This window comes from Brachycentrus maculatus, unplaced genomic scaffold (genome assembly GCF_059751285.1).
Source record: "Brachycentrus maculatus isolate JH-2025_06_01 unplaced genomic scaffold, ASM5975128v1 h1tg000229l, whole genome shotgun sequence".
NCBI classification, from domain to species: domain Eukaryota; kingdom Metazoa; phylum Arthropoda; class Insecta; order Trichoptera; family Brachycentridae; genus Brachycentrus; species Brachycentrus maculatus.
In genome coordinates this window covers 322,704-350,093 of record NW_028280980.1, presented here as the reverse complement: position 1 = coordinate 350,093, position 27,390 = coordinate 322,704, and the positions used below count along the sequence as shown (strand labels likewise).

Genomic DNA, 27,390 nt, shown 5'->3' with positions numbered 1-27,390 from the left:
GCAATACTTATTTAGTTTTATTAAGATATGTACATATAAAAATACATAAAACAAATGAGTTTTTTAATTTCACGAGTTTGTTTTTGCTCTCCTGTAAAATTTGGTCTGAGACCGATATAACCCTTTGCCTTTACACTGCCGATTTCATGTTAATATTCGTCCATAAGTGGATAATATTATAGAAAAGTAGCAAAAAATAGATGCTTAATTGTAATACATTGTATTTTTTGAAAAGTCACTCAAACAAATTGTTTTTTTTTTACCATATAACGGTCGAGTCTTTCTCCCGTTTTGAAGTCGTATTGAATATCACGTTTAATTCTTTCATATTAGAATATTATAATATTGTAGAATTTTTATTTATTGTTTCAGGATTTACTTTGTGGTAGAACATGATTATTAAAGAAAACAGTTGTTTTTTTACCACTTTAGTTTATTTTATAACGACTTGTTTCAGAAGCTAAGCTTCCATCATTAGGACTAAATGTAAACTAAAACATAATAAATAATTAACTGTTCTATTAATAAGGAGAGGGGTAAGTTAGGGGAAGGGGGGATTAGTCAAGAGGGTGGAGTATGAAAATAAAGGAAAAATGGAAAGCAAAGGTGAAGAATTTTGAAACAATATATTATTTATGAAATTATCATTAGAATTTAAGTATTTATGCCTTATTTATAAAACAGTTAATTATTTATTATGTTTTAAGATCTGAAGATAAAAGCTTAGCTTCTGAAACTAACAAACAAGTGTTTTCTTTAATGATATTGTAGAAAAGTTACAAAAATTAAATAATTAGCATTTTTTAGTTATGTTTTTTTAAATAGTCTACATGAATCCGATTTTTTGGTCAGGTCAGGAGTCGGAATAATTAGCGGGTATATATGAGGAAATGCATTAATGTGGAAGAGGTAAAGATTGCTAAGACAGGGAGGTGTGACGTTCTATTTTCTCTGCCTACCCCTGCGGAAAGCGGCGTGATGGATAGCTAGTTTGCCAGAAGTAAGTAGAAGAGTGTTAGTGAATATTCGATGGTTATTATATCACTTAGTTATACGTAGCAGTTCAGTAACCTTTAAGTGTTGTATGAAAGTAGTCTCGTTCGGTGAAAGTTATATTTAATGGCCAATACATACTATTACATCGTTCAGGAGTGTAAACTTGCGGATAAATGGTACAAACGTGTGTGAAATTACATCAATTTAAAAATATAACATGTGCATACATCGAAATTTGGTAATAGTACGAAGTGAGTATGTAATATTAATACACATTAAGGACGGGAAAGGTATTTATACCCGTTCGGTAGATTGATGCTTTGCGACGCGAAGTGTATTTTGACCTTCTGCGCCGGCCTAATTTCAAAGTAAAAAAAGAAAGAATTATTTAATGTTTTTATATGAATATTATGTACCAATCTCTTTGTTAAGGTCTTAAATATATGTAAACAATTATCAAATCCCGTTACCAGTGGTCCGCATGTGTAAAAAACAATCGTCCAAAATGTGTTAATATCTTTTTCTCAGATTCAAGAAAGAAATACGGCTAATAAAATTTTATTGAATCTGGTAAATTATTCAAATTTATATTAATAATGGATTTTGCATCAATTTTATGTTTTACAAATAACATGATAATTCAAATATGAAAATCTAACACTTGTATTTATGAAACGACCTTTTTAAGTTAATTAATGTTAACACGGCTATAACATTTTGTGTGTGTCCAAATTCTTGTTCACAAATCTAGGTTTCACCACTTAGGAGTTATTTTTACATTTCAACATCTCAACATGGATGAAGAATATGAAAATCTAGATATGTACGGTAAAGGGCCCAAAGAGGATAAAATTTATGAAGTAATAATAATAATAATAAAACCCTTATCCGCACCCAATGGTGCATAGGGCACTGTGTCATACAAACGCAGTGTTATCTTGATCGTTTACACATGAAGGAAAGGTGATCAGCCCTCCGCTTCAGGTACCAGTCCATGGTAATATTGAATAAATATTACAGTGAAAAAATCACTTGTATTTATTTTACCCCCTTGGGAATCGAACCCGGGACCTCCAGAACGGTAGCGGAGCGTGCTGACCATAACACTACGGAGGCGGACATTTGTGAAATAGAGTTCCAAAAATTCGAGCAGTATGGTTAACAATCACGGTTATAATGGTAAATGTACTTGCACGTGTAACTTTATACACGTGTTGTATAAAGTTATCACTCAAAGTTACCAGCCTATGAAAGGTCATAAGCTATGTAAATACCTTGACTTCCGTATTCTTCTTCATATATGCTGAGATGTCAATATAAAAGATCAAATACGGTATCAATATTTAGTTGTTAAAATATTTTCTCGTTTCTCATTTATTTTATTTTTTCTTTTATGTACCTAAATAACAATTTTCATACATACACAACTTATTTTATACACACACATATACATACATACATGCATGTGTATGGACAGGTAGATAAAATAATAAGATTGTAAGATAGAAAATAGCAAGTGGATTTTTAACTGTCCAAGTTTTTAATGGTTTACGATTACCTTTTGTATTTTTTTTTCAATTCACTCATATTAAGGTGTAAATAATTAAAATTGAATCAAAATTCAATCTGAAGTTTCGTAAATGATAATGAAATTCCAATATGATATTTCAAAAATATATATATTTTTTTGTAGTATTCTGATTACAAAATAACTTACCGTACGTTAACCTTGTGTTACTTACATTGCTAGAAAAATATTATTGACAACTTTATGCATCGAACAAAACGCCCACTCCTTTCAAGAACGTCATAAATAAAAAAACTTGAGTTTTCAGGAGAAAATATTATACAATGTATTAAAAAAAAAATATCAAGCCACTTATTGAACTTATTACTGTGCAACAGATCTTTTTAGGTAAAACCTGAAGGTTTTTTCTCCATTTGAAAAATATTTAGGATATTTAAAAAAATACTTAAACAATACATTTTCTTCAAAATGCAAAAACAACACATTCTGCCCTGTAGCGGGTAAATATTAAGTTTAAAATATACCGTTTTTACTGGGATTAAGTACATTTTTTGGGCATTCCGAAAACATGCACAACCAAAATTGACGATTTTTGATTTATGACGTTATTGAAAGGAGTGAGCGAAAAGTTTAAGTATTACTTTATATCATTAATTAGGGAAAATTTTGTCGGTATAACTGGTTTTCACAGGTATCACAAAAATCGCATTGATTTTTTTACGTATCAAATGCTACTACTACTACTACTACCACCATCTCAAACTAGATGAAGAAGAATATTGAATTCTGGGTGATTTTTGGAACTCATACATACATATACTAGTATATGTCATGAATCTCATAACACTTTGTGTTTGAGTTCACGGGAGCCATTTATGGCTGGTTTGAGAAAGCTTTTATTTAGCAAAGACCCATTTATTCTTATATAGATATATGCAAGATCCTAACTAACTAACTAACTAACCATCACGTCGCTTCTCTGCAGGAGTAGGCAGAGAGAATCGAACACCACACCACTCTGTCTTTGCAAACATTCTTCGCCTCTTCCACATTCATGCATCTCCTCATACATACCCAACGATTATTACGACTCCTGACCCGGCCACTTTCAAGTATCCGACATCTTTGATTGTGCCAAGTTTTCCTCGATCTTCCTCTGCTTCTCTTTCCAACTACATTCGCCTTATAAATTTGTTTGACCTTTCATTCCTCACTCACACGTTCCACATTTCCAAACCATCTCAACACACACTTTCTTAATTTTATCGATGATGCTTATCTCAGCCTTGCATTCTTTCCTTATTTCATCATTCGAACATCTATCAAACATCGTTTTGCCACACATTCGCATTCTATATGCAAGATCCTAACCGGATTATTTTACAAACTGGAAGACGCCTGAAAACATTTTTTTCCATTTTGATGCAGCGCACAACTGGACCAGATTATTTTATTTTCAATATTTTTGGGTGTATCCATGTGAATATGAATTTGGACACACACAAAAATATTGTGAAGAAAATAAGTCATTACCTACCTATGCCGATATTCAGAGATCATGGTAATATGTGAGTTTGTAATGAACAATTTAAATGTCAAAAATGTGTTTTTATCTATCATCAACCCCTGAAATGTACCCTCATTCATAAATGTAATAACTTACTTTCACTCTGTTATACACGTCGCTCACTCCTTTCAAGAACGTCATAAATCAAAAAACTTGATTTTTCAGGAGGACGTTTTTAATGTTTAAAAATATAATGCAATGTATTAAAAATAAATATCAAGCTACTTACTAAACTTTTTACTGTGCAACAAATATTTTGAGGTAAAACCTGAAGGTTTTTTTTTCCATTTGAAAAATATTAAGTACATTAAAAAAAATAATTAAACAAAACCTTTTCTTCAAAATGCAAAAACAACACTTCCTGCCCTATAGCGGGTAAATATTAAATTAAAAATATGCTCTTTTGCTAGGATAAAGTACATTTTCTGGGCATTCCGAAAACATGCTTAACTGAAAATTGTCGATTTTTGATTTATGACGTTCTTGAAAGGAGTGAGCGATGTGTTAAAAAAATAATAAACGTGGCACTGTTTCGTTACATATAATGAGTTAACCGAGGCATAAGTAGAAATTTAAAATAAAAATAATTTCTTTAACTGCACATCTTTATATTTTAGTAAGTTCAAGAAACTTCAATTTGACTTTTTCTTTTGTTATAATTGTAAATAATTGGTGTTTTTATCCAAGAAAATATTATTTCTGACTAATATTTTTATTAATAGATTCGGCAGTCATTTTGTAGTAATATCTATACATTTTAAATTAAATTCTTACTTAGTAAATAACACTGTTTCTAAAAGTCTATTGTGACACGTAATTCGAAGCATTCTGCAGATAAAGTGTTTGAAATGGTGCAGAATGCATCAAAATACGTATCACAATAGATTTTACTACAAAATGACTGCCGAATCAATTAATGAAATTAAAAATAATCCTGAGCAATTTTTATAGATTAGTACAGAGTTAAACGAATTTGCAGTGCCATATTTTTAGTGAAACGATTTAGATATAACAACATTTTAAATGATAATTTATGTTCAAGTACAAATATATATGTATAGTTTATACTTACATAAAATAAAGAAAAAAAATATATAAAAATTTATTAACATAAAATAAAGGAATGGGTACATGATCAAGAGTTAATTTTATGAACATTATAAATTGTGTATAAGTATTCTTAATTTTTCTCTCTTTTTTGCGTATATATATATTAGGTTAACATGGTTAAAAACAATAATAAATGTTTTAAAAAAGAACTTCACCGACAAAACACACAAAGTGGCTTGGTGGGTGCCAAATAATTTTTTTAAATATGTTAAAAATTGTGATTTAAATAAATGTATACAATTTATGTTAGTTAAAAAAAAAAAACAAAAACAAATGGAAAAGTCTATTGAAAAAGCAAGGATTAAATATGACTGTTATTTTTTTCAGGAAAATCCTGAAGCGAATGAGGAAGATAGAGATAAAAGGGCACTTGAAGGAGCAGCACAAGGAAAATGGGGCGTTAAAAACGCAATCCTTGGCTTCGTATTTGGGGTAAATATTTATCAGTAAAATTCTTTTATTTTTAAAATATCCTACTTTAAATTTAGTCATACGAGTAATACAAATTAATGACGTTATACGAGATCGGTTATACGATTTAATCATGATCAAACCTATGTTTAAAACGTATAAAATAACGTTAATCATTTTTGAGGAAACCATATTTAGAATATTGTACAAGAGAAATGTTTTCATCAATATATTGTTAATGTACAAGATTAATTAATTACAAACTAATTACATATAAAGTGTTTCCTTGCATCTTTCATTATCATATTTTACTATCATTTTCATCTTTATTTTATTTAAAATATTTATTTGCATATCTCCTTTATTTGTTGTCACTTTTACGATATGTATATTAAACATTTGCAAAATAATTATTACATTTAAAGAAAGCTAAGATAACTACAATTCATCAATACCAAAGTATGCCATACTATACTGTAAATTTAAGTTTATTTCTGATATACTCGAATGTGAAATATCAAAGCGCATTTAACTAAAATAAAATAAATAAATAAATAGTTGTAAATAGTTGTATAAATAAAATGATTTTACTAATTTTATCATTCTTTAATTTGAGTGTGGTCACGATATTGTCAAATGTGAATTCTACATAGATTTCTAGAGTTCTCGGTTCGACATAATTATATAAAAACGTGTTTTTAATTAACAAAATATGTTTTTCATCTGAAATATTAAATAGGTAAAAAATACATTTTTATTCTACACCAGTACAAGTTATTATCATTATTTTTTGCCTTCCAACATGGGAAATAAATCGGAAATAAATAAATATATATTTTATATTTTATTTTATTTGGCATCACTTAGTGAAAGGATTTTTCTCCCAGTGTCAAGTCTTGTTTTTATTTACAATATTTTTTTTACATATTTTGTACATTTTGAATATGTCCAAATACTTTGGAGTTATATTTACATTTTGACATCTCAACATAGATGAAGAATATGAAAGTCTGAGTATTTACAGGGTTTATGACAGGTCATAAGCTTTTTAACACCCAGACATCTATATTGTTCTATATCTGTGTTAAAATGTTAAAATGAAATAAAATCATAGATTAAATGCGTTTAGTTTTATCATTTAAGAGATTTTGACCGCAATCGTAGAATTAGGATCAGAAAACATAGTGGATACTTGGGTGGGGTAATATTGTATTTCTTTTTCAAACCCTTATCCATACCCGATGGTGGATAGGGCATTGCATCATATAAACGCTGTGTTATATTGATCGTTAACACATGGAGAAAGGTGATCAGCCCTCCGCTTCAAGTACCACTCCGGGGTGTTATTGAGTAAATATTAGAGTGAAAAATCACTTATAATTATTCGACCCCCCCCCCTCTTGGGAATCGAACCCGGGTTGTGGTCCCTTGGTTAGTCTCGTGGACTCTAGAGACAGAGTTTCTCAGTTCAAGCCTACTGTACCACAAATTGATACCTATTACGTTAGCCGAGCGTGCTGACCATTACAGTATGGAGGCGGACAACATTGTATTTAGTGAATTGATTTGAATCCAGTATGCACGCATCCTTTCCACCCCTTTAACACAGGATCTTTTGCAATGTAGAAAATCAACTCCCTGATCGACACCAAGACTCGGTTCATCAGCCAACTGGATCAGCAAAACATAGCAAAGAACAAACAGTACGGAATAGAGGCTCCATCGTCAGGAGTGGGTGGTCTGGGCAGCGCCTTCACCTCTATCATCGGCCCTAAGCTCCAACTGATCGGACCCAAGCTGAACTTCCTCACGTCCACCCTGGGCAAGTTCAGCGGCGGATCCAGTTCATCATCAGATAGCTCTTCAGGCAGTTCCGGTGGCAGTGGGCTCGGGAGCCTGCTGAGGATCTTCACCAGTCTCTCGGGATCCAGCTCCGGATCAGCCGGCGGAAGTGGTAGTGTTACAATTTCGGACAGTAATGACACGTTCGGCGATGATGACGACGATGATGATGATGACGATGACAAGGATAAAGACGATGACAACTAAGTTTTCTTTGGTTGTTCTTGGGTATTGGAACTGATCGAGTTGTTGAGTATTCATTTTTTGAATATGCTAATGTTTCTCTTCTTCTGTCAGAATTTGTTTCGTTTCTTTGTTTTATTATTTGATGAAATTGTAGCATTCGGAATTATTTGTGTAGGTTATATCAATAAAAAAATATGATTAAGGTACACGTGATAAAATATACCTTTATCACGTGTAACTAATAGTATTGATCTGTTCTAACGAATGGAAATTTTAATTTTCACCATTTTAACTAGATTTCATTAAAAACCTCATATTATCAAGTGACAACTAGATTTCACAATATTTTTTTTTACACACTTGAATTTGGGTTTTGCGTAATACTCACTACAGAAGAAAACCCAACCCGTTTCGAAAATATGTCAAAAATATATCATTCTAAGTATGTGCCACCATATTTTATTTTCTATTCCAGTCACATTTATACATTTTATAGTGGGCACTGTACTTGATAAGGCTGCTTATGAGCTGATATCACGTTTGGTCTTGGTATGGTATGGATATCTTGATTCATGGTAACTCAGAAACCGATAGTCATGAAGTAAAGTGGTATTATACAACTATGAATGATATGGAGAATGTTCTATTATCATATAACAAAGTTACTTTTAAAAAAGTTTAGTTTTCTCTAGCACTAGTTTTCACTAGGAAAAACAGATTACAATCGAGTTCATTTTTTAATAGTAACACGAGTAAGATCTTGCTCTAAATCAACTAGTCGAATAGTAATTTTGTAATAAAATTAATTGAAATCGTACAAATACAATCGCTCCATTCTCTCAGACCTATACATTGAAATTCACATGCTACATTGTAATTCTAATACGCTGTTCTTTTCATCAGTTTCAATATCCAAGGTAAAAATCCTTGTTCCTTTCGATTATAGCATCACAAAGAGAATTACAAATACTCCGCAGGTCAGTATTACATCGTGATACGCAATGCACTCATTCACGTAATTCTTATCATTACATTTTAAAATTTGTGATGAGAATTAGATTAAGAATTTTCGACTGCTGTTACAAAATTAAAGACATGTACGTTTAATTATAATCATTAACAATTTCATAAGCATAGCGTTAAGTGTTCATAAATTCATATATTTTTCTGCATTTAATGAAATTACATTCCTCAATAATTTCTTCTATTTTACATAATAAATGTTTAAAAAAAAACAGATTTTTAAAACATTTTAAGTAAATAATTAAATAAAAATTTGCAGCAATTTACAAATAAAAAATTAAGATATAGATTTTTGAAAATATACAATATATTTAAATTATTTTAAAATCACGTAGTTTTAAATAGTTATATTAATATAGTCAATCAGATGCTTCTTTTACGAAGCATAGTATTGTCGTGAATATTTATTAGTGCCATAAATAAAAATGAAGAAATTTATGTATTTTTAATTATCAATCCATTCCATGATTTAAACACACTTTAAACAAAATGGACATATTTGTGATTCTCTTTCTGACGTTCTCTAAATTCTGTCATATTTTGTAAATAAATATATTTTTTTATTGCTTCACGTAACTTTTAGCAAATTTTTAAGTAGTTTTTTAATATTGTTTTTTTTTGTATAAAATGTTGGCATAAAATGCGTAGTCCCCATTAGTTACCATAATTCATTTTATAAATTTTTATTAATAGATTGAAGTCAATTAATACCATACATTTAAATAAATCAGTTTGTATTAAGATCTAAAATATTTATTATTGATTTTTAGTCCCCAATATTGACTTTAATCTAAAAATAAATATTTTTTCTTGAATTACAATGTAAATATTAAATTTATTTATGTTTTTACACAATTCTTCTTTAAATTTTACATGGCCACCTCCAAGTAAGTAAGTACTTAGATTTTTTATTTGAAATGCACTTATCATCTTTTGTTTGGTATTTATTTTGTACAATACATAATTTTATATATGGTATAAAATAAGTCCATGAAGTTGTTTTGTTGTATGTATGAACAATACAACTTTATGTTCTTAGATCAATATAAATTTATATATTTTACAATACAATACACCTTGTAGAATACTGTATTTTGAAAAGTTATATTGTAACACCGGCTCATGTAAATATTTATTTTAATGCTCAAATTATAAAAGTAAGTTTTGTTATATATCGTGCACTGGTGGTACAAGGTACCCAAAAAATTGCTCACTTTTGGATATTCATTTTTACAAAGCTGAGTATGAAATAAGCTTTTGGTATATGTTATATCTCTTGTACTATATTCTTTATTCCTGGTGACTTCTAAAAATGTACTCGTTTGTTGTTTTGTATTATATTTTTCTGCAAGTGACTGAAATAAATTATTTTTTTTAACGCGTTTTAGTTGTTTTAGTACCTGCTTATTTATTTTATTTGGAAAACAGCAAAGAAACAAATCATAAAGAGCATTATTTACATAGCAATTTAAAAAATTAAAAACATAGAGATATGTGATGGTATTGATTTAATTAGGATACTACTTTTCAAAGTGTATTTTTTTTATTTAAAAGTTATTGATACTTAAACAATTCAAGAACTTTAATTGATGGATTGATTCACGGTTATGTATTTACATTTATCTTTTTTGGTCTAAATTTATGAATAATATATAATTCAAATGTAAAAATGAAACAATTATATAAAACTATTTTTTTGAGTTTATTAATACAAACATGAGTAGTTTCGATAACTACAAATGTTCTCGAAACTAGTCGTGTTCATACAATTTTATAACAAATTTTTAATATTTTTTTCTACGTAGGTATATGTGGAAAAATAAACAGTTGTTATTTTAATTTATAAAATGAAGTTCTAGCAAGAACTATCAAAACAAAATTTAAAAATGTAGTCATGTTTACATCGATAAATGCATAAAAATATACTTAAGTGTTTTAACATTTTATTTAAATCGTCATACTATCCCGAAGGTTTATGCTATTCAAAATTGATGGAAAATCAATAAACAATTTAATATTTAATTCGTTAGTTAAAAGTTTACTGAGATATTTGCCAAAAATAATACATTTGCTATCCTTCTAAAATCAAACCTAATTCAAAAATAAAATTATGTTTCTAGAAATACTCTTAACAGGAAAATGGACAAATATATACGCAGAATGCGTGAAAAACCTTTTCCGGCCTTAACTGTCGAATAAAATATAAATATTGTTTTCATTATTATTTGTTTCTTTGTGAAAATGTATAAAAATACCCTTATTTATTTATGAATTCTCTGGAGGTAAGAATAAACGGAAATGATTGGTTCCTGTATACTATTATTTTAATGGTAAGTATGATTTGTTCTACATTAGAAAAATTTATACTTTGTAGATCCTGGAAATTAGCACGCCTTTTAGATTTTGTTAATTCTTTGCTTTTATGGTGTTGTCTTATTTTTTTAAACACCCGAAGAGTGTTCTTTGTATCTTATTTGTGGTCTTGTAGATTGGAAGAGGGTTATTATTTAGTTTTCATTGGAATTATTTATTTATTGACTTACATATCAATAGCCAAATATTTCAGCTATACAAATACGAATCGTTAGACATCTACCCCGTTATAAAGTAGTAAATTTAATATCGAAATTGAATTTGGAAAATTTTGTATATAGGTACATGTTTATCAAAATTAATTAATTTAGCTTAATTAAGAGGAGAACTTGGTATAGTTAAATATTTCAAATACTCGAAACTGGTCAGGTCAGAGGTCGGAATACTCGGGGTGTATATATGAGAAGATGCATGAATCTGGGAGAGGCGAAGATTGTGTGTAAAGACCGATTGGTGTGGCATTCTATTATCTTTGCGTACTCCTGCGGGGAAAAGCCGTGATGATTGGTTAGTTTAAAAAAAAGTGTTTTTGAAATTATGGTGTTTATAATAAATACTGATTATATTAAATGACATTCTTTAAAAAAATTGAAAAAAGTAAAACACAAAATAAAAATAAAACAAAAAACACTCTTTCACTAATGAAACAAAACATTTAACAAAAAATAATTTTTGTAAAATAAAAACTTAATTTTCAGAAAAAAGTGAAATTCTATAAAAAAATAGAAAACTAGAAATAAGTAAAATATAACAAAAATAAAATACACTCTTTCACTAATGAAACAAAACATTAAACAAACACTCACTTTTGTAAAAAAAAAAAAAACATAAATTTCAGAAAAAAAGTTAAATTAATTTATTCTTCGTTATTTTTTTTCTTGAGAGATATGTAAGTAGATGATAGTACTTGTGCTAATATATTATAATTTAAAACGACAGTTTTCGGTCAATAAACCGGTATAAATAGGCACAAAATGCATTTTATAATATTTTACCGGATCTTGAAGGTTAACTAGTGTCTGAAACTCAATTAAATATCTTTGGTTTCCATTAAGTAACTGTTGATTGAGCCTTGACCAAAATCTAGGGACTTGATTGATATGTTCGATTTATTCATTACTCAATACACTATAAATCTATTTCTAGAACGCCGGTGTTTTTTTTTTATTTTTAAAGACTGATGTTCATTTAAAGTAGGTACTTAATTAATAATTTAAGAGAAAGTCATTTGGATGAAATTCAATATTTCACTATAATTTGAACTGAATTGAGATTTCTTATTTTATTAATTTATTTTATTAGAACTGGTATCTTAACATAGTAAAGAAGTCCATGTGCAGAAGGAATAAAGAAGCCTATCCTTTAACACTGTTTTTGACCTATCATAATCTAGTTGAAGTGATCCATGGTGCATGGGGCACTGCATCATACCAAATGTTAATTGCATGAAGACAGAGTAATCAGTCCTTCCTGTACCAACTAGAATGGCATAAGAAATATCTTAGCCTTGCATTATGTCCTTATTTCACCACTCGGACATTATTTCATCATTCACACATCATTTTGCCACACATTCGTCTAAGAGACTTTCATCATTATTTTGCCAACTCCGTCTAAATATTTTCTGCTCAATAAAAAGCTTCTTCGTCTCACCAATAGATGTCACTACTGAAAATTCTAGTGATTCTTATACAATCTTTCAAAATTGGATCATATATAAATAGAGCTTCCGAGAATTCGAGTAGTGTGGTTGTCAATCATGGGTAGAATTAGTGAATGTTACACGTGTGTAAAGTGATCACTTAAATCAGCCTATGACGTAAGCCTCGTGAATGCCCAGATATCCATGATTACTTATCTTTGTTGAGATGTCAAAAAATAATATCATATATATTTTTGCATTGTTTTATTTTTATTTTTTATATTAATATAATTTTTGTAAACTCTAGTACTTACCAAATACTAAATCGCTCACTCCTTTCAAGAACGTCATAAATCAAAAATCGTCAATTTTCAGCTGTGCATGTTTTCGGAATGCCCAGAAAACGTACTATATCCCAGCAAAAGCGGGATATTTTTAATTAATATTTACCCGCTACAGGGCAGAAAGTGTTGTTTTTTGCATTTTGAAGAAAAGTTACTGTTTAATTATTTTTTTAAATAAACTTGTTATTTTTCAAATGGAGAAAAAACCTTCAGGTTTAACCTAAAAAGATCTGTTGCACTGTAAAAAGTTCAATAAGTTGTGGCTTGATATTTATTTTTAATAAATTGTATTATATTCTTAAACTTAAAAAACGTTCTCCTGAAAAATCAAGTTTTTTGATTTATGACGTTCTTGAAAGGAGTGAGCGAAATGTGCAAACATTCATCGAAAACTGTGTGGTTTTGTACAATAGTTTCGTATTTGGTCAGAAATCATAATTCCATTGTTATAAATGTACGCAAGTAATTGTACGTGTAATATCAAATAATGGTATTCAACTACGGGTAGATGTCCATCTGCTAGAATGTTACATAACCAGTATCATAAAGTCTTAATAGTGTAATTTAAATAATGACAGAAAAGTTTTCAAGGAATTCAACTGACACTCGCTGAATATTCAGCGTCAGTAATTATTCCAAACGACAATAGGCACAAGACCTCAATTATTTTGTTTGAAAACGAAGATAGATGCGTTAAAACAATTGTACACTGAACCAGAATTGGAAGCGCAATTGTTTAAAGTATAGTATTAAAACAAATTTGGGACATTATTTTTTACAAGTAATAATTGTTGTCTCTTTTTGTGTAAAATCATGTGTTTTATACACATTATTATTATTATTTTTATTTTTTATTTTTTTTTTTATTATTTTTTGACATCTCATCAAAGATGAAGAAGAATATGGAAGTCTGGGCATTTACGGGGCTTACGACCGTCATAGGCTGGTTTGAGTGATCACTTTACACACGTGTAACATTCACCAATTCTACCCATTATTGACAACCACACTACTCAAATTCTTGGAAGTTCTATATATATGAACCAATTTAGAAACCTTGTTCATGAATCACTAAAACTTCACTAGAGACATCTATTGGTGAGATGTAAAGAAGCTTTTTATTAAGCAGAAACTCTTACATTTAGTATTTGGACAAACTCAAAATGTTGTTTTATACACGATGTTGAAATAATATGGTGTAAAAAAAATCGAACTTCTATTTAGCAATACGTAGCAATATTTTGGAATTGTCTATATCCTTCGTATTTCAATACAGAGGTATGCGACAGCGGGCTAGATGAATAATTTATTTAACACTTCATTCAAACGCGTTTTTAAAGTAAAATTAATGCAAAATAAGAAGAAAAGTTTATTTTACTTTTTGACACATTGAATTAATTTTGATGCAAGGAAACCACATTTTTATTTAGGATATTTTTTACACGTTTTTTAATGTTTTCACGTGATATAAATACGGTAAATACCGTGTAAATAGGGAGTTACGTGTATATTTAATAATATGACATAATTTCTTACCTATACAACATAATTTGAAGACAGATGTTTCGCAATTTACAGGCAATGTTTTAAAAAAATGCTTAAATCTAAATAAACTTTTTTTCGGAATTAAATCTTTCCCATATATATCGTATCGTATTGACAAACATAGTGTTTTTGAAATAGATAAAATCAGATGCCCAAAAATAAGAAAATTTAAAACTTAAAAATCATTTTACAGTTTTAGGTTAGATTTAACAGACAGTTAGAATTAAGAATTTACGTAAGTCAAAATAATATTTTTTAATTTAAATTTCACTTGGTGAATACCACTTTTAAAAAAATCTTTTGTGTCACGTGTTTCGATGCATTCTGCATCATCTACAATACTGTATGTAAAGCTAAGTGTACATTTTGGAGTCGTATCCTCGGGACGTTGAAGGATGAAATGGAATGAAGGGGGTAGGATGTGTTTAATTTTTTTTATTTAGGTTTTTTTACATTTTTTATCAGTGGGAATATGATCATGTTGAAAGGCTTTAGTCCATGCCATATTGTAAATTATCAATTCACAGTTTATGTAACCTGCATTTTACGATTTTTACTTCTTAAAATTTCTAAAAGCAAATAATCATTGAAAGAGTAAAATTATTACCTGTTTTTGAGTTTTTAGGTTTGAGCTCATTTTTTCATTAAAATTATTCTATAATGTATTATAATAAAACATGGATATATTAAAAATGGGATCTCTCACTCCGGCTCTGGGTTTTGGTCATTATTATGCAGAGTTGTTAAGAATCGGGCCTCCAGTATCGTCTTTAATAATAAATTATGCAATGTGATTATTTCAAACAAAGCTTCATGCAGCTTTCCGGGTCACCGCTCGAACCATGTAACAAAACATTAATCTATGTTTTAGACATAAAGTATGAATTCGTGTCTATGCAAAAATAAATACGTAATACAATACTTTTACTAAAATTGCAGCAGTACGAAAAATCGATGTTTAAATTGTAGGGTCTCATGACTAATTATTAACAGTCTTCCAATTATTAACGGTGTAAAATGAAAATAGAGAAAAGTTATTATTTTTATTTTTTATGTATATTTATTTTATTAAAAAAACTTGATCTGATGATTTTTTACATTTCTTATTTAATTTAAATTCAGAGCGTACATATTATTGCAATTCCAAATATATTTTAGATATATAGAGATAAATTATTGTCAAATTAATAGATGCATCCGACTTTGAAAAACACCTTTGAAGACATGGAACAGATCAATATCCAAAGCGTTATTGTTTCGAATAACGGTAGCTCTTATGACAAACATAACCATCGTCCTCATTAAAACAGTTTAAACCCGGATTTTTACAGCATATTAAACTGTCAAAAACTTCATTTATTGATTCGGCACTCACTTTATGGTAATATCTAACTAAATAACTAACTAACCATCACGCTGCTTCCCCGCAGGGGTAGGCAGAGAGAATCGAACGCCACACCACTCTGCCTTTGCAAACATTTTTTTTCCTCTTCTACATTCATGCATCTCCTCATACATACCTGACGATTATTACGACTCCTCACCCGGCCGCTTTCAAGTATTTGACAAACCTGATTGTGCCAAGTTTTCTTCAGTCTTCCTCTGCTTCTATTTCCCTATCCAGTTTTAATTTGTGTATTAGTATGTGTATCATGCGTAAAAGTAATATGGGTTACGTGTTATTCACCAATCAAAACATAAATTTAAAATGTCAATAACGTGTTGTGTAACCCTAATTTCAAAATGGCAATTATTTCTTAAGTAAAATTAAAAATTAAAAAATTATTCGTTAATGGTTGAATAAATATATTTTTATTGTTTTTGATATACATAATAATAATATACTCAGTGCGTTATATTTTCAATTATATTACATGAAAGAGTTCCCACTAACAGCATATTATGAATGCATTATTTTTGCACTTGCATTACATTACTCTCGACTAGATTGATAAACATTTCCTACATTCATACAATTTCACACATGACGCTAATAATTACATTTTAACATGTTACACACAAAGAAGTGCTTTGCTTGATTTCGCAGTGGTAATTCACGCGTTTCAAATACACATATATTTTTTAAACTTTCTCTCTTGTCTAATTGTCTACTGATTTAACCCTCAATGCTCAGATCTATTTATAAAATAAAATGCACCACAAAGGTAACGCAATTAGGTTTCGAGATAAAATCGAGATAAAAGACTTTAAGTTTTACTTGAAAAATACTACCATTTCTCAAAATCTATTGTAATACGTGTTTCGATGTATTTCGCATCATTTTCAAGCACCGTTTGATGCGGAATGCATCGAAACTTTTATCATAATATATTTAAAGAAATAGTGGTATTTACTAAATAAAATTTTAATTCAAAATTGATAGATATAGCCACAAAGTTACTGCTGAATCAATTTATGAAATAACATATCTAAGTGTTTAATTCTTATTCTTCTAAACCATATCTGTTCTCAATGGTGCAAAAGGCACTGCATCGTAAAGAAACAGTGTCATATTAATCCTTAAATACATGACGGAAAGGTGATCAGCCCTGCGCTAATCCAGGGCAATTTATAAATAAATAATAATTAGAGTAAAAAATCACTAATATTTATTTTGATATCCCTATAAATCAAATTCGCACTAGTTCGACTCCATATTGTAGTCAGAGCGTTTATCTACCGTTCTGGAGGTCTCGGGACACAATTATTTTATATCAATATTAACCCTTCCAGAGAATTAAACACGGAACTCATGTACGGTAACCAATTACGTGAATCCTCATATTTACCCTTAATGCTTAATGGACACACGCGTTTAAAAATACTATATTAATTATTATAATTTTTTGTGTCTCATCACATATTCAGTCAAATAGCAGATGCAGTACCCTATTTGGTACAAATGTACGTTGAATGACCGAATTTATTCTACATATTCCGAGATAAAAATTATTTAGTTTTGCAGTGATTAAACGCACGTGTGCATCTGACCTAAGCCGGCAATATATTATGTTTAAAATTGTCATTTTCAACCGTCTTTCAACAGCAATCGCTATGGATTATTTGATATTATTGTGATTTCAGCATATGGATAAAATTAATGTAACACGTGTGTAAAGTGATCACTTAACCAATCCACAAAACGTATATTTGAAAGCATTACAGTAAATGTGTAAGAATGCCTTACCGGTGACATGACCTTGTATTTACGAGCAGGGTGCAAAAAAAGGGGGGGAAAAACCAAGCCTATGACAGCCGTATGCCCTATAAATGCCAAGAGTTAAATTTTCTTCTCATTCTATGTTGAGATGTCAAATATGTTTATAACTAAACGTTTGTTTTATTTCTTTTTCAGGGGTCGAGCAAACAAAAGTCACCCTTGACCTCGGAGAGCCAGAGTCCGAAGCCGCGCCCGACTTTGCGCCCGAAACCTTCAACAACGACAGAGGATATCCCCGTGTTCGACCGCAACAAGGTGTCCTTAGACTTCCCGGGCAATCTGTTTGGCCCCTCCGTATCCCTGCTAATCAAGAGTACTAAGATCGTCGGCAGCGTTATTCAGGTACCTACTGTTTGGCCCCTCCCTATTACACTAATCAAGAGTACTAAGATCGTCGGCAGCGTTATTCAGGTACTGTTTGCCCCACCCACAGTATTTCACTAATTAAGAGTACTAAGATCGTCGGCAGCGTTATTCAGGTACTGTTTGGCCCCACCCACAGTATTTCACTAATTAAGAGTAGGTACTAAGATCGTCGGCAGCGTTATTCAGGTACTGTTTTTCTTCGTTCAACTATTATTTTCTCACCTAATCAAACGAAAACAAGAAACATTTGTATCTAATTAGTCCAAATGTGTGTGATAATTTTTTTACATACCTCTTCTTAATATTTTGTACTTTTTTAGATTTCAATGGTTTTTTTGCGTGTGTGCGTGTAGGTAAATACACAAATAATTAATATTGTTTTCGTGTCTAGACAGGGAGTCATAAATTTGTATTTTACATTTTTTTATAGTATTTAAATTTTAACTCAAAGATAAGTAATTAGCGCCATTTTTTATTTATCACATCATATAAATTCGATTAGAAAATATTAGTTAAATTTAGTTTTTTTTTAAATTACACAAGGTTAAAAGAGTAGAAGTGTTATATACAAGATAGTAGCTTAGGGTAAAGGTAGAAAAAAATGCCAAAATGTTCCAGTCTCATAGTATTTTTATGCATTAAAAAAAAAATCCGCTTCCGTAATGGTCAGCACGCTACTGTACTGGAGGCCCCGGGTTCGATTCCCAGAGAAGCTCAAATAAATAAAAGTGACTTTTTCACTCTAATATTCATTCAATATTGCCCTGGACTGGTACCTTAAGCGGACCGCTCATCACCTTTACTTCATGTGTTAACGATCAATATAACACTGCATTTATATGATGCAGTGCCCACCTGGTGCGGATGAGGGTTTGAAAAAAAAACATTCATTTAAGTGTTTTATTTTTTATTTTCCAGAATTCAGCGGTGAGGTACCAGACCTTCCTTCGCCTCTTCAGGCCGTTGTTCAAGGGTGCGTTTGAGATAAAGGGGTTGGATCCCATCACAACTACAAAAGCACCTACTACCACCACAACATCCTCCCCTTCTACCACTCTTTTGTCAAACGAGATCAGAAGATGATGAAACAACATTAATATTTAAACAATTATCAAAAGACGGTTATTCTTACATCAAGACAACCCATGACTTTTTATATATTAAAAAATAGGAATGTGCCATCCACTATTTGAATTAATTTCCAAATAAGTCAGCAATTTTTATTTTATCTTACTTCAATACAAATGTATGTAAAATCGCCCATAATTCATAAGAATGTTTTCTCATTGGAAGGTCCCGTATTGAGAACAATCAGATATGAGACGTATCAAATCACATAATTATATATTACATAAAAAGTAAAAATCATCAGGTAAATATCAATATTTCTATTATGACGCGTATTTCGGTGGTATTCTGCATCATTTTCAAGCCTTTTATGAATAAAATGATACGGAGTGCATCAAAACACATGCAACAATAGATTTAAAGAAATAGTGGTATTTACCATGTGAAATTTTAATTTAAAATTAATTGATATTATCATTTAAAAATGACTGCAGAATCAATTCATGAAATTTATTATAAACTTTACGATATCAAAAAAAAAGTAGGAAACCTTTTCTCAAGAATAACCGTCGATACTTTTGCATTTCAATAAAAATATTTATATGATATTAAATTATATCGATGTATAATTTGTCTTTTGTGGGTATGTGGTATTAATAAACGGTGATATTTTTTCGTGAATGTGTATTAAAATAAAACATTGTATATTTTCAGGTTTTTGCTACATTGGTTTATTATAAGCAATTATTTTTCATTCTCTCAGTTTTATCATGTCAAGATAAAAATAAATGCTGACATTTTCTTATTTATCGAAATTAAAATCAGTAATTTTAAATAGTACATTATATATTTTCACCAATTTTACGTATATTCCATTGGAGGAAATCCATATGGACCAGACATACTTATTATTTGTTTATCTCGGTAAATCCAAATATTTTGTGACATGTTCATACTCATTGTATAATGCCAGCCCGCCAATCTACTGTTCTGTACATGAAGATTAAATAAATAAATAAATAAAATATAATAAGTATATCAATGTTGAATGCATCAAAAATGTTACAGAAATTTAAACATAGTTTTACTTTTATATTGTTAATGAATGGTTCAAATTAAATTGTTTTCGCACACATAAAATATATTTTGAGGATTGAAATATCGCCATATTATTTTTTACATTATGGTGTATTTTCCATCATGTCATTTGCTCAAATAATATTTGAAAATACCCCACCCCACAAACCATAAACAGTTATTTGTACATACGAGTATTATGCAAGAAACACTACAAATAAGAGCTATATTTATATGTTTATTTTATAGTAGAATCTTCCACTATAAAATAAACATATAAATATAGCTCTAACACTGACACTAACGAAAATATTTGTTTAGTTTTATGACAGTTGTATATAAGAACACCTACTATTATTTTTTTCATGTTTTTTCTATTTAATAATATAGTATTGGAATTAGCTATAAGTAATAAATGTGTTTAGCTTAATAATATGTGCTTATGTACTAGGTTGCTTTAAGGCTTATTTATTTTCATCTCCTCTAATAAATGAATGAGTTGAGAAGTTTCAAAGATATTTGCTTTGAAAAAAACATTGTACAGTTTATATTGTATGTATATTTCAATAATAACATTTTTTAACTATTGGTGTTTTTTTTCATCAATAAGCATAAAAAAGCATACATGTTTATAATCGAACATTTTTCAAAGGATTTTAACTGTGTATGTATTTTTAAATATGAAGTAAAATAATATGAACGATTGTAAAATAAAGAATTTTTATACAAAATACTCAAAATGTTTCATTTAAAATTATTGAATATTTAGGGAAGGTACCTATTATGTACCAAGGTTAGTAAAAAAAATCTTCAATCTGAAGATGTTGAATAATTGGCGAAAGCGTCAATGAATTCAATTTAATTGAAAATTAAGTCTGTCTCCGTGGGGTAATGGATACTGTGCTGGAGACCCCTGGTTCGATACCCTGGAATTTAAAAATAAATACAAGTGATTTTCATTCTCATAATTATTTTATATTACCCTGGACTGTTATAAGAAGCACGGAACTGATCACTGAAATTTTAACTATCAGGATAATACTTCGTCGATACGATAGTGCTCTATGCACCATTGGGTAAAAATAAGGGTTTGAAGAAGATGTATAAGTAGCCAAAGAGGTTTTATTTTATTTAAGCTTAATTTTTCATTAATTTATATAATATTTAATCACAGTAGTACCCTTGAGGTATTTTTTTACGAAAATGGCGCTATATAAGTTATCCAAATTTATTATTGTTATTATTACATATATTTTAAAAAAATATATACAATATTATTAAAATAGAATGCAAACAAGATGTGTCAATTAAAAATACAAATTTTGCCATGGACAATGGTATGCGCATGTTAGGAGAATGGAACCATCCCGACTCCCCCATATTGCACTGTGCGGCTAATCCCAAGGTAGACCACCAAACCACCAAAGATATGGATAGACAGCTGGGAATCGACATCGCAGGAGGCTAATCCCTCTTGAAAACAGGGCACAAGGCCTACATCAAGAAGAAGAGAAGAAGAAGACTTTTACCATAAGTAAAAATCTAATAAAATATTTTTTTTAAATTGCAATATTTTATTTTTAATAAAATATACTAGAATCAAAAATATTACAAAATGTCAGGTAAACAAATGATAACGGTTTTAAGAATCGAAAAATCAGTAAAAAAAAGTATGTATATTACATCTCAACAAAGACAAAGCACGTTTTCATTCTGATGGAGTATATAAGTCTGGGTAATGACAGGGCTTACGACCTGGCATCATGAACTGTGTAATGTTTACAATTCTGTCCATAATTCAACATCACTATTACCTGCAGTCTCGGAACTTGTTTATATAGAGTATCTTTACATATGTTGTCGTTTTCAGTTGGGACAGACAGATAAAAACTTCCATCTGTTGAGAATTTTGTGAGTTTAAATCTAGTCACAGTATATTTTTATGTTAAAAATTAATTTGTAAGCTTTTAAACAATTCGCTCACTCCTTTTCAGAACGTCATAAATCAAAAAACTTGATATTTCAGGAAAACGTTTTTAAAGTTAAAAAATATAAAACAATGTTTTAAAAATAAATATTAAGCCACTTATTGAACTTTTTACTGTCAAACAGATCTTTTTAGGAAAAACCGGAGGGTTTATTCTCCATTTAAAAAATAATTAGTATATTTAAAAAAAAAAAGTTGAACCTTTTCTTCAAAATGCAAAAACATCACTTTCTGCCCTGGAGTGGGTAAATATTAAGTTAAAAATATGCCGCTTTTTCTGGGATATAGTACATTTTCTGGGCATTCCGAAAACATGCACAACTCAAAATTGAGGATTTTTGATTTATGACGTTCTTGAAAGGAGTGAGCGAATTGTCACCCACATTTTCTTTCCATCGATTGTAAGAAACTTCACCATGTTTGTTTATAGCAACAAAACTCAAATTAATATCCACAATTCCACTTTTTCAAGCTTTAAACAAATATTTTATCAAATGATAATAAAACCCGCAAGTATTATGGTATTCCAGTAAAAAATGTAAATTCATATTGAATTAAATGTTTTAGCGACATCTGTAGAAATAACTCTTTACTTTTTCCAGAAGGCTATATTTTTGTAGGCTATTTTACTTTCATTGAATTTATCCAATATCATAAAAAAAACTATTGAGTGAAAGTCTTTAAAAATGATTTTTTTCTGTAGGTGTCTTTTTTGAACAAAAAATACGTAAATTTCAAAATACGGTATCAATACTGAAAAATACCACATTATCAAAAACGATCAAAATCATTTTTAAAACGGGGTTCATTACGTTTGTTTTTCAAATATACACAATTCTGTCAATATTAAAAAAATAAATAAACTCAATGAATTTAAAAAAAATTATACAGCAACGTAGCAAACTTGCATCACAGTTTCCAGACAGTTAACAAAATGTTTTATTTTTCGTTCGTTCGAGTGCTGCAATGTCGAATATCGCTCACTCCTTTCAAGAACGTCATAAATCAAAATTTGTCAAGTTTCAGTTATGCATGTTTTCGGAATGCCCAGAAAATGTACTATATCCCAACAAAAGCGGCATATTTTTATCATAATATTTACCCGCCACAGGGCAAAAAGTATTGTTTTTGTATTTTGAAGAAAAGGAATTGTTTAATAATTTTTTTAAATATACTAAATATTTTTCAAATGGAGAAAAACCGTCAGGTTTTACCTTAAAAGATCTGTTGCACAGTAAAAGGTATAATAAGTGGCTTGATATTTATTTTTAATGTATTCTATTTTTAAACTTTAAAAACGTTCTCCTGAAAAATCAAGTTTTTTGATTAATGACGTTCTTGAAAGGAGTGAGCGATATCATATTTTCTTTTAAAAAATCCTTCCCAGTTATAATTTCCCAGATTTTTTTAATAATCCTTCCCAAAATACATTAAATAAACCTCAAAAATACAATTTTTGCACGTCATTACATTGGTAAGGATGAATCTTTAAACAATTATTAAATTTAATGATTTTAAATTCAATATATAATTATAGGTGTCGCAACTTGAGACGAAGAATCTATGATTTTTTATACGAAAATAAATGGAATTCTGAGCACTCAAGAGTTTATGGTCTGAATTTTAGCTGGCTTAAGTGATCACTTTATTCATTTGTGTAACATTATTTTTGAAAAACAGTATTTTTGAAAAACGTTTATATGTAGTATACACATACAAACATACATTCCTTTGGATTTTTTTAATGCAAGTTGTAATTTTTATAGATGTGGAGTTTTGGCTGATGTCGCTATCCGCAGTAAAGAATTTGTAAATAATATACCTTTTTCTTAATTGAACATAAATAAGATTAATTCAGAATTGCTTCACATATATTTTTTAGGAGAGAAATCCTGAATTGATATTTTAATTTTAAATAATTTTATTTGTTTAATAGACATTTCATATAAACATTTTTTAAATTTATTAAATATGATTAGATATTGATTATTAGATATGAATTATCCGTTGTTATATATATATATATATATATATATATATATATATACATATATATATATATATATATATATATATATATATATATATATATATATATATATATATATATATATATATATATATATATATATATATATATATATATATATAGATATATTTTTTTTTATTCATTTAATATATTAACATTTTTATTTATAACAAAATACATTTGAATTATTTATACATATGGAGAACTTTTATATTTCGATTCGCTGTGCCTCTCCATAAAAGAGACTGTGCTCTTGTGCTTGGAGAGGGACTTACACTCGTGGTTTAATGTTATATAGTTATTTTTTTGTATATTTTTTCAAGATTTAAATGTATAGAGCTTTAATTGTTTTCTTAAGTGTTTTTATATTATCTTTTTTTTTAAATTCTTTAGGGAGTTTATTGAAATGTTTGATTGCCAAATATTTGAAGTTTTGCTGAAATTGCTTGGTGCTGCATTTTGGAGTAGCAAAATCGTTTGAGAATCTCGATGATAAATTTTTTGTTAAATTTAAATAGTTGTCACCCTTTAGTATTTGGGAAATTGTTTTTTTTTTTATAAATGGATTCTATATTTGGGACTTATATTAAAAGCTTTGTATTTCACTTTTATCCTGTATTTTTAAAACTGATATTAAGTGTTAAATTTAAAACAGTTTATATTTTCTCCATTATTTGGTATTGACAAATATTTTGAAATACAATATACCGCTGTGTTGGTAAAATATGTAAGATCACTTATAATAAAAAATCCGGAAACTGTAAACTCGTTTATAATAGCTTCATGTGGGATGTGATTGTGTAACGAACGGTCTCATTTCAATAAACCGTACGTCGGCCGATGAACTTTAATAAATTATTAAATCATTTTAATACTTAAAAATTCACTTTTTTATCTTAAAAAACACAATAAACGTACACGTATCTGTTATCATAATGACATTGATTTTTGAACGTTGAAATACTTTTTTAAACAGGTAAAAAATTGTTTACTTTACCCGGAGTCATTACACTACTCAGACTATTTTATGGCGCAATTTACCTCTAATAATAAACTAACTAACTAACTAACCATCACGCCGCTTCCCCGCAGGGGTAGGCAGAGAGAATCGAACGCCACATCACTCTGTCTTTGCAAACATTCTTTGCCTCTTCTACATTCATGCATCTCCTCATACATACCCGACGATTATTACGACTCCTGACCCTAATAATAATATATACCTATATTCCAAGAATTTGAGTAGTGTGGTTGTCAATAAAGGGTAGTATTGGTGAATGTTACACGTTTGTAAAGTGATACTTAAACCAGCCTATGACGGTCGTCAGCCCCGTAAATGCCCAGACTTATATATTCTGCTTCATCTTTGATGAGATGTCAAAAATAATGTGAAAATAACTCCTGTAATTGGAGATAATCCAGATTTTGTGAACAAGTATTTGGTCACACTCAAAATATTGTAGACAGAATTTACCATAATTGATAACACGACACCGTGTTCTTACCAGTTGATGAAGCCTGTCAATTGATAAATGCGTTTGTTGTATCAAGAGTCGATTATAGTAATATAAAAGTACGCACACAGGTCTACCAATTAGTGTTAAACGCTGCAGCGAGACAATTTTTCGTCAATTTTCAGTTGTGTATGTTTTCGGCATTCCGAGAAATTGTACTATATCTTAGCAAAAACGGCATATTTTTAACTTAATATTTACCCGCTACAGGGCAGAAAGTGTTGTTTTTGCACTTTGAAGAAAAGGTATTGTTTAAGTATTTTTTAAATATACTAAATATTTTTCAAATGGAGAAAAAACCTTCAGGTTTTACCTAAAAATATCTGTTGCACAGTAAAAAATTCAATATGTGGCTTGATATTTATTTTTAATACATTTTATTATTATTTTAAACTTTAAAAACAATCTCCTGAAAAATCAAGTTTTTTTTTATATATGATGTTGTTGAAAGGAGTGAGCGAAAGCTCAAACCGTAATAATTTTATTTAATGACCTGGTAATGCAATGACTATTCCAAAACCGGTAGTCAGGAATAAGTTTTATACAAGTGGTATTACACAAATAAAACGATAAATATTAAGGAGAGTCTTATATTATTACTTATTTCAGACCAATGTTTTAATCTTTATATTCGTACACAAATACTGCATTGTACTTTAAAATATAGCCAGCCAATGACAGGTCGTTAGCGCTGCAAATGCAAACTTCAATATTCTCTTGATGTGAAACATTTATCGTTCTTTTTTATACGAAAGAAGATGGAAGTCTGACCGTCCCAGGCCTTACGATTGGCATTTGGCTGGCTTAAGCGATCATTAAACTTATGTAACGTTCACCACTCTGGCAACTATTGAACTTTCATATTGACATCTCATCCGTAGGGTGAATTATCGAGTGTCTGATTTAATTAATAATGTTAATGTTCAATGTTCTCATTTCAATGAGTTATATCTCTTTTGTGATATTTTAATAATTCTTCAGTAATTCCTTCTCTGTCCAAGCGGCTAGACTATGGAATGAATTACCTCTCCTTGTAAAAAATGCACCGTCTTTAATAACATTTAAGAAACGTCGGAGACATTACTATCTATCATCTGTCCATCAAATCTCATTCTTTTCTTTTTCCCTCTAACTCCTTTCCTAAACTTCACTTCTCCTTTACCTCCCTTATTATCATCAATTTGTACCTTCTGATTGCAAACAGCTATCTTAGGTATCAAACGTTTTGACCAATATCACTTTTCTGTTTGGTTGTTTGGAAAATATTGCTTTTTAGCAATTAGCCCGCCAATGTTCTCATTTCTTTTCTGTACATGAAAATTAAATAAATAAAATACATGACAACAGCTTTCCAGGATTTATACCAATATTTGTTTAAAAAGATTTCAATCCACTTAAAAAAGCGTGAATGATTGGTTAAATGCAAAACTATTAATATTTGTAAAAACTATAAAACATGTTGCAATACTTCATCAACGCGGTTTACCTTGTACTTTGACAGCCAAAATGTTCATAAAAACGCATTTATTACATAAAAACTTAATTAGCATGTCGGTATATAT

At 29.4% G+C, this 27,390-nt stretch overlaps 1 protein-coding gene across 7 annotated transcripts in view; it reads left to right on the top strand.

Moving 5' to 3' along the window:
- The window catches only part of LOC148306712 (uncharacterized), a 58,590-nt gene extending 37,651 nt beyond the window's left edge, over window positions 1–20,939 (top strand). For 4 of the 7 annotated variants that reach the window (XM_088264531.1, XM_088264530.1, XM_088264533.1 and 1 more), the window contains exons 3-6: window positions 5,529–5,633; window positions 7,239–7,566; window positions 17,923–18,129; window positions 19,072–19,181. In XM_088264531.1, the coding sequence (XP_088120657.1) occupies window positions 5,529–5,633; window positions 7,239–7,566; window positions 17,923–18,107 (618 nt within the window). In that variant the 3' untranslated portion in view covers window positions 18,108–18,129; window positions 19,072–19,181. Of the gene's footprint in view, window positions 1–5,528; window positions 5,634–7,238; window positions 7,567–17,922; window positions 18,130–19,071 lie in introns of all 7 variants that reach the window. The other 3 variants (XM_088264535.1, XM_088264536.1, XM_088264534.1) reach the window with 1 other exon arrangement.
- Window positions 20,940–27,390: the final 6,451 nt, after the last annotated feature.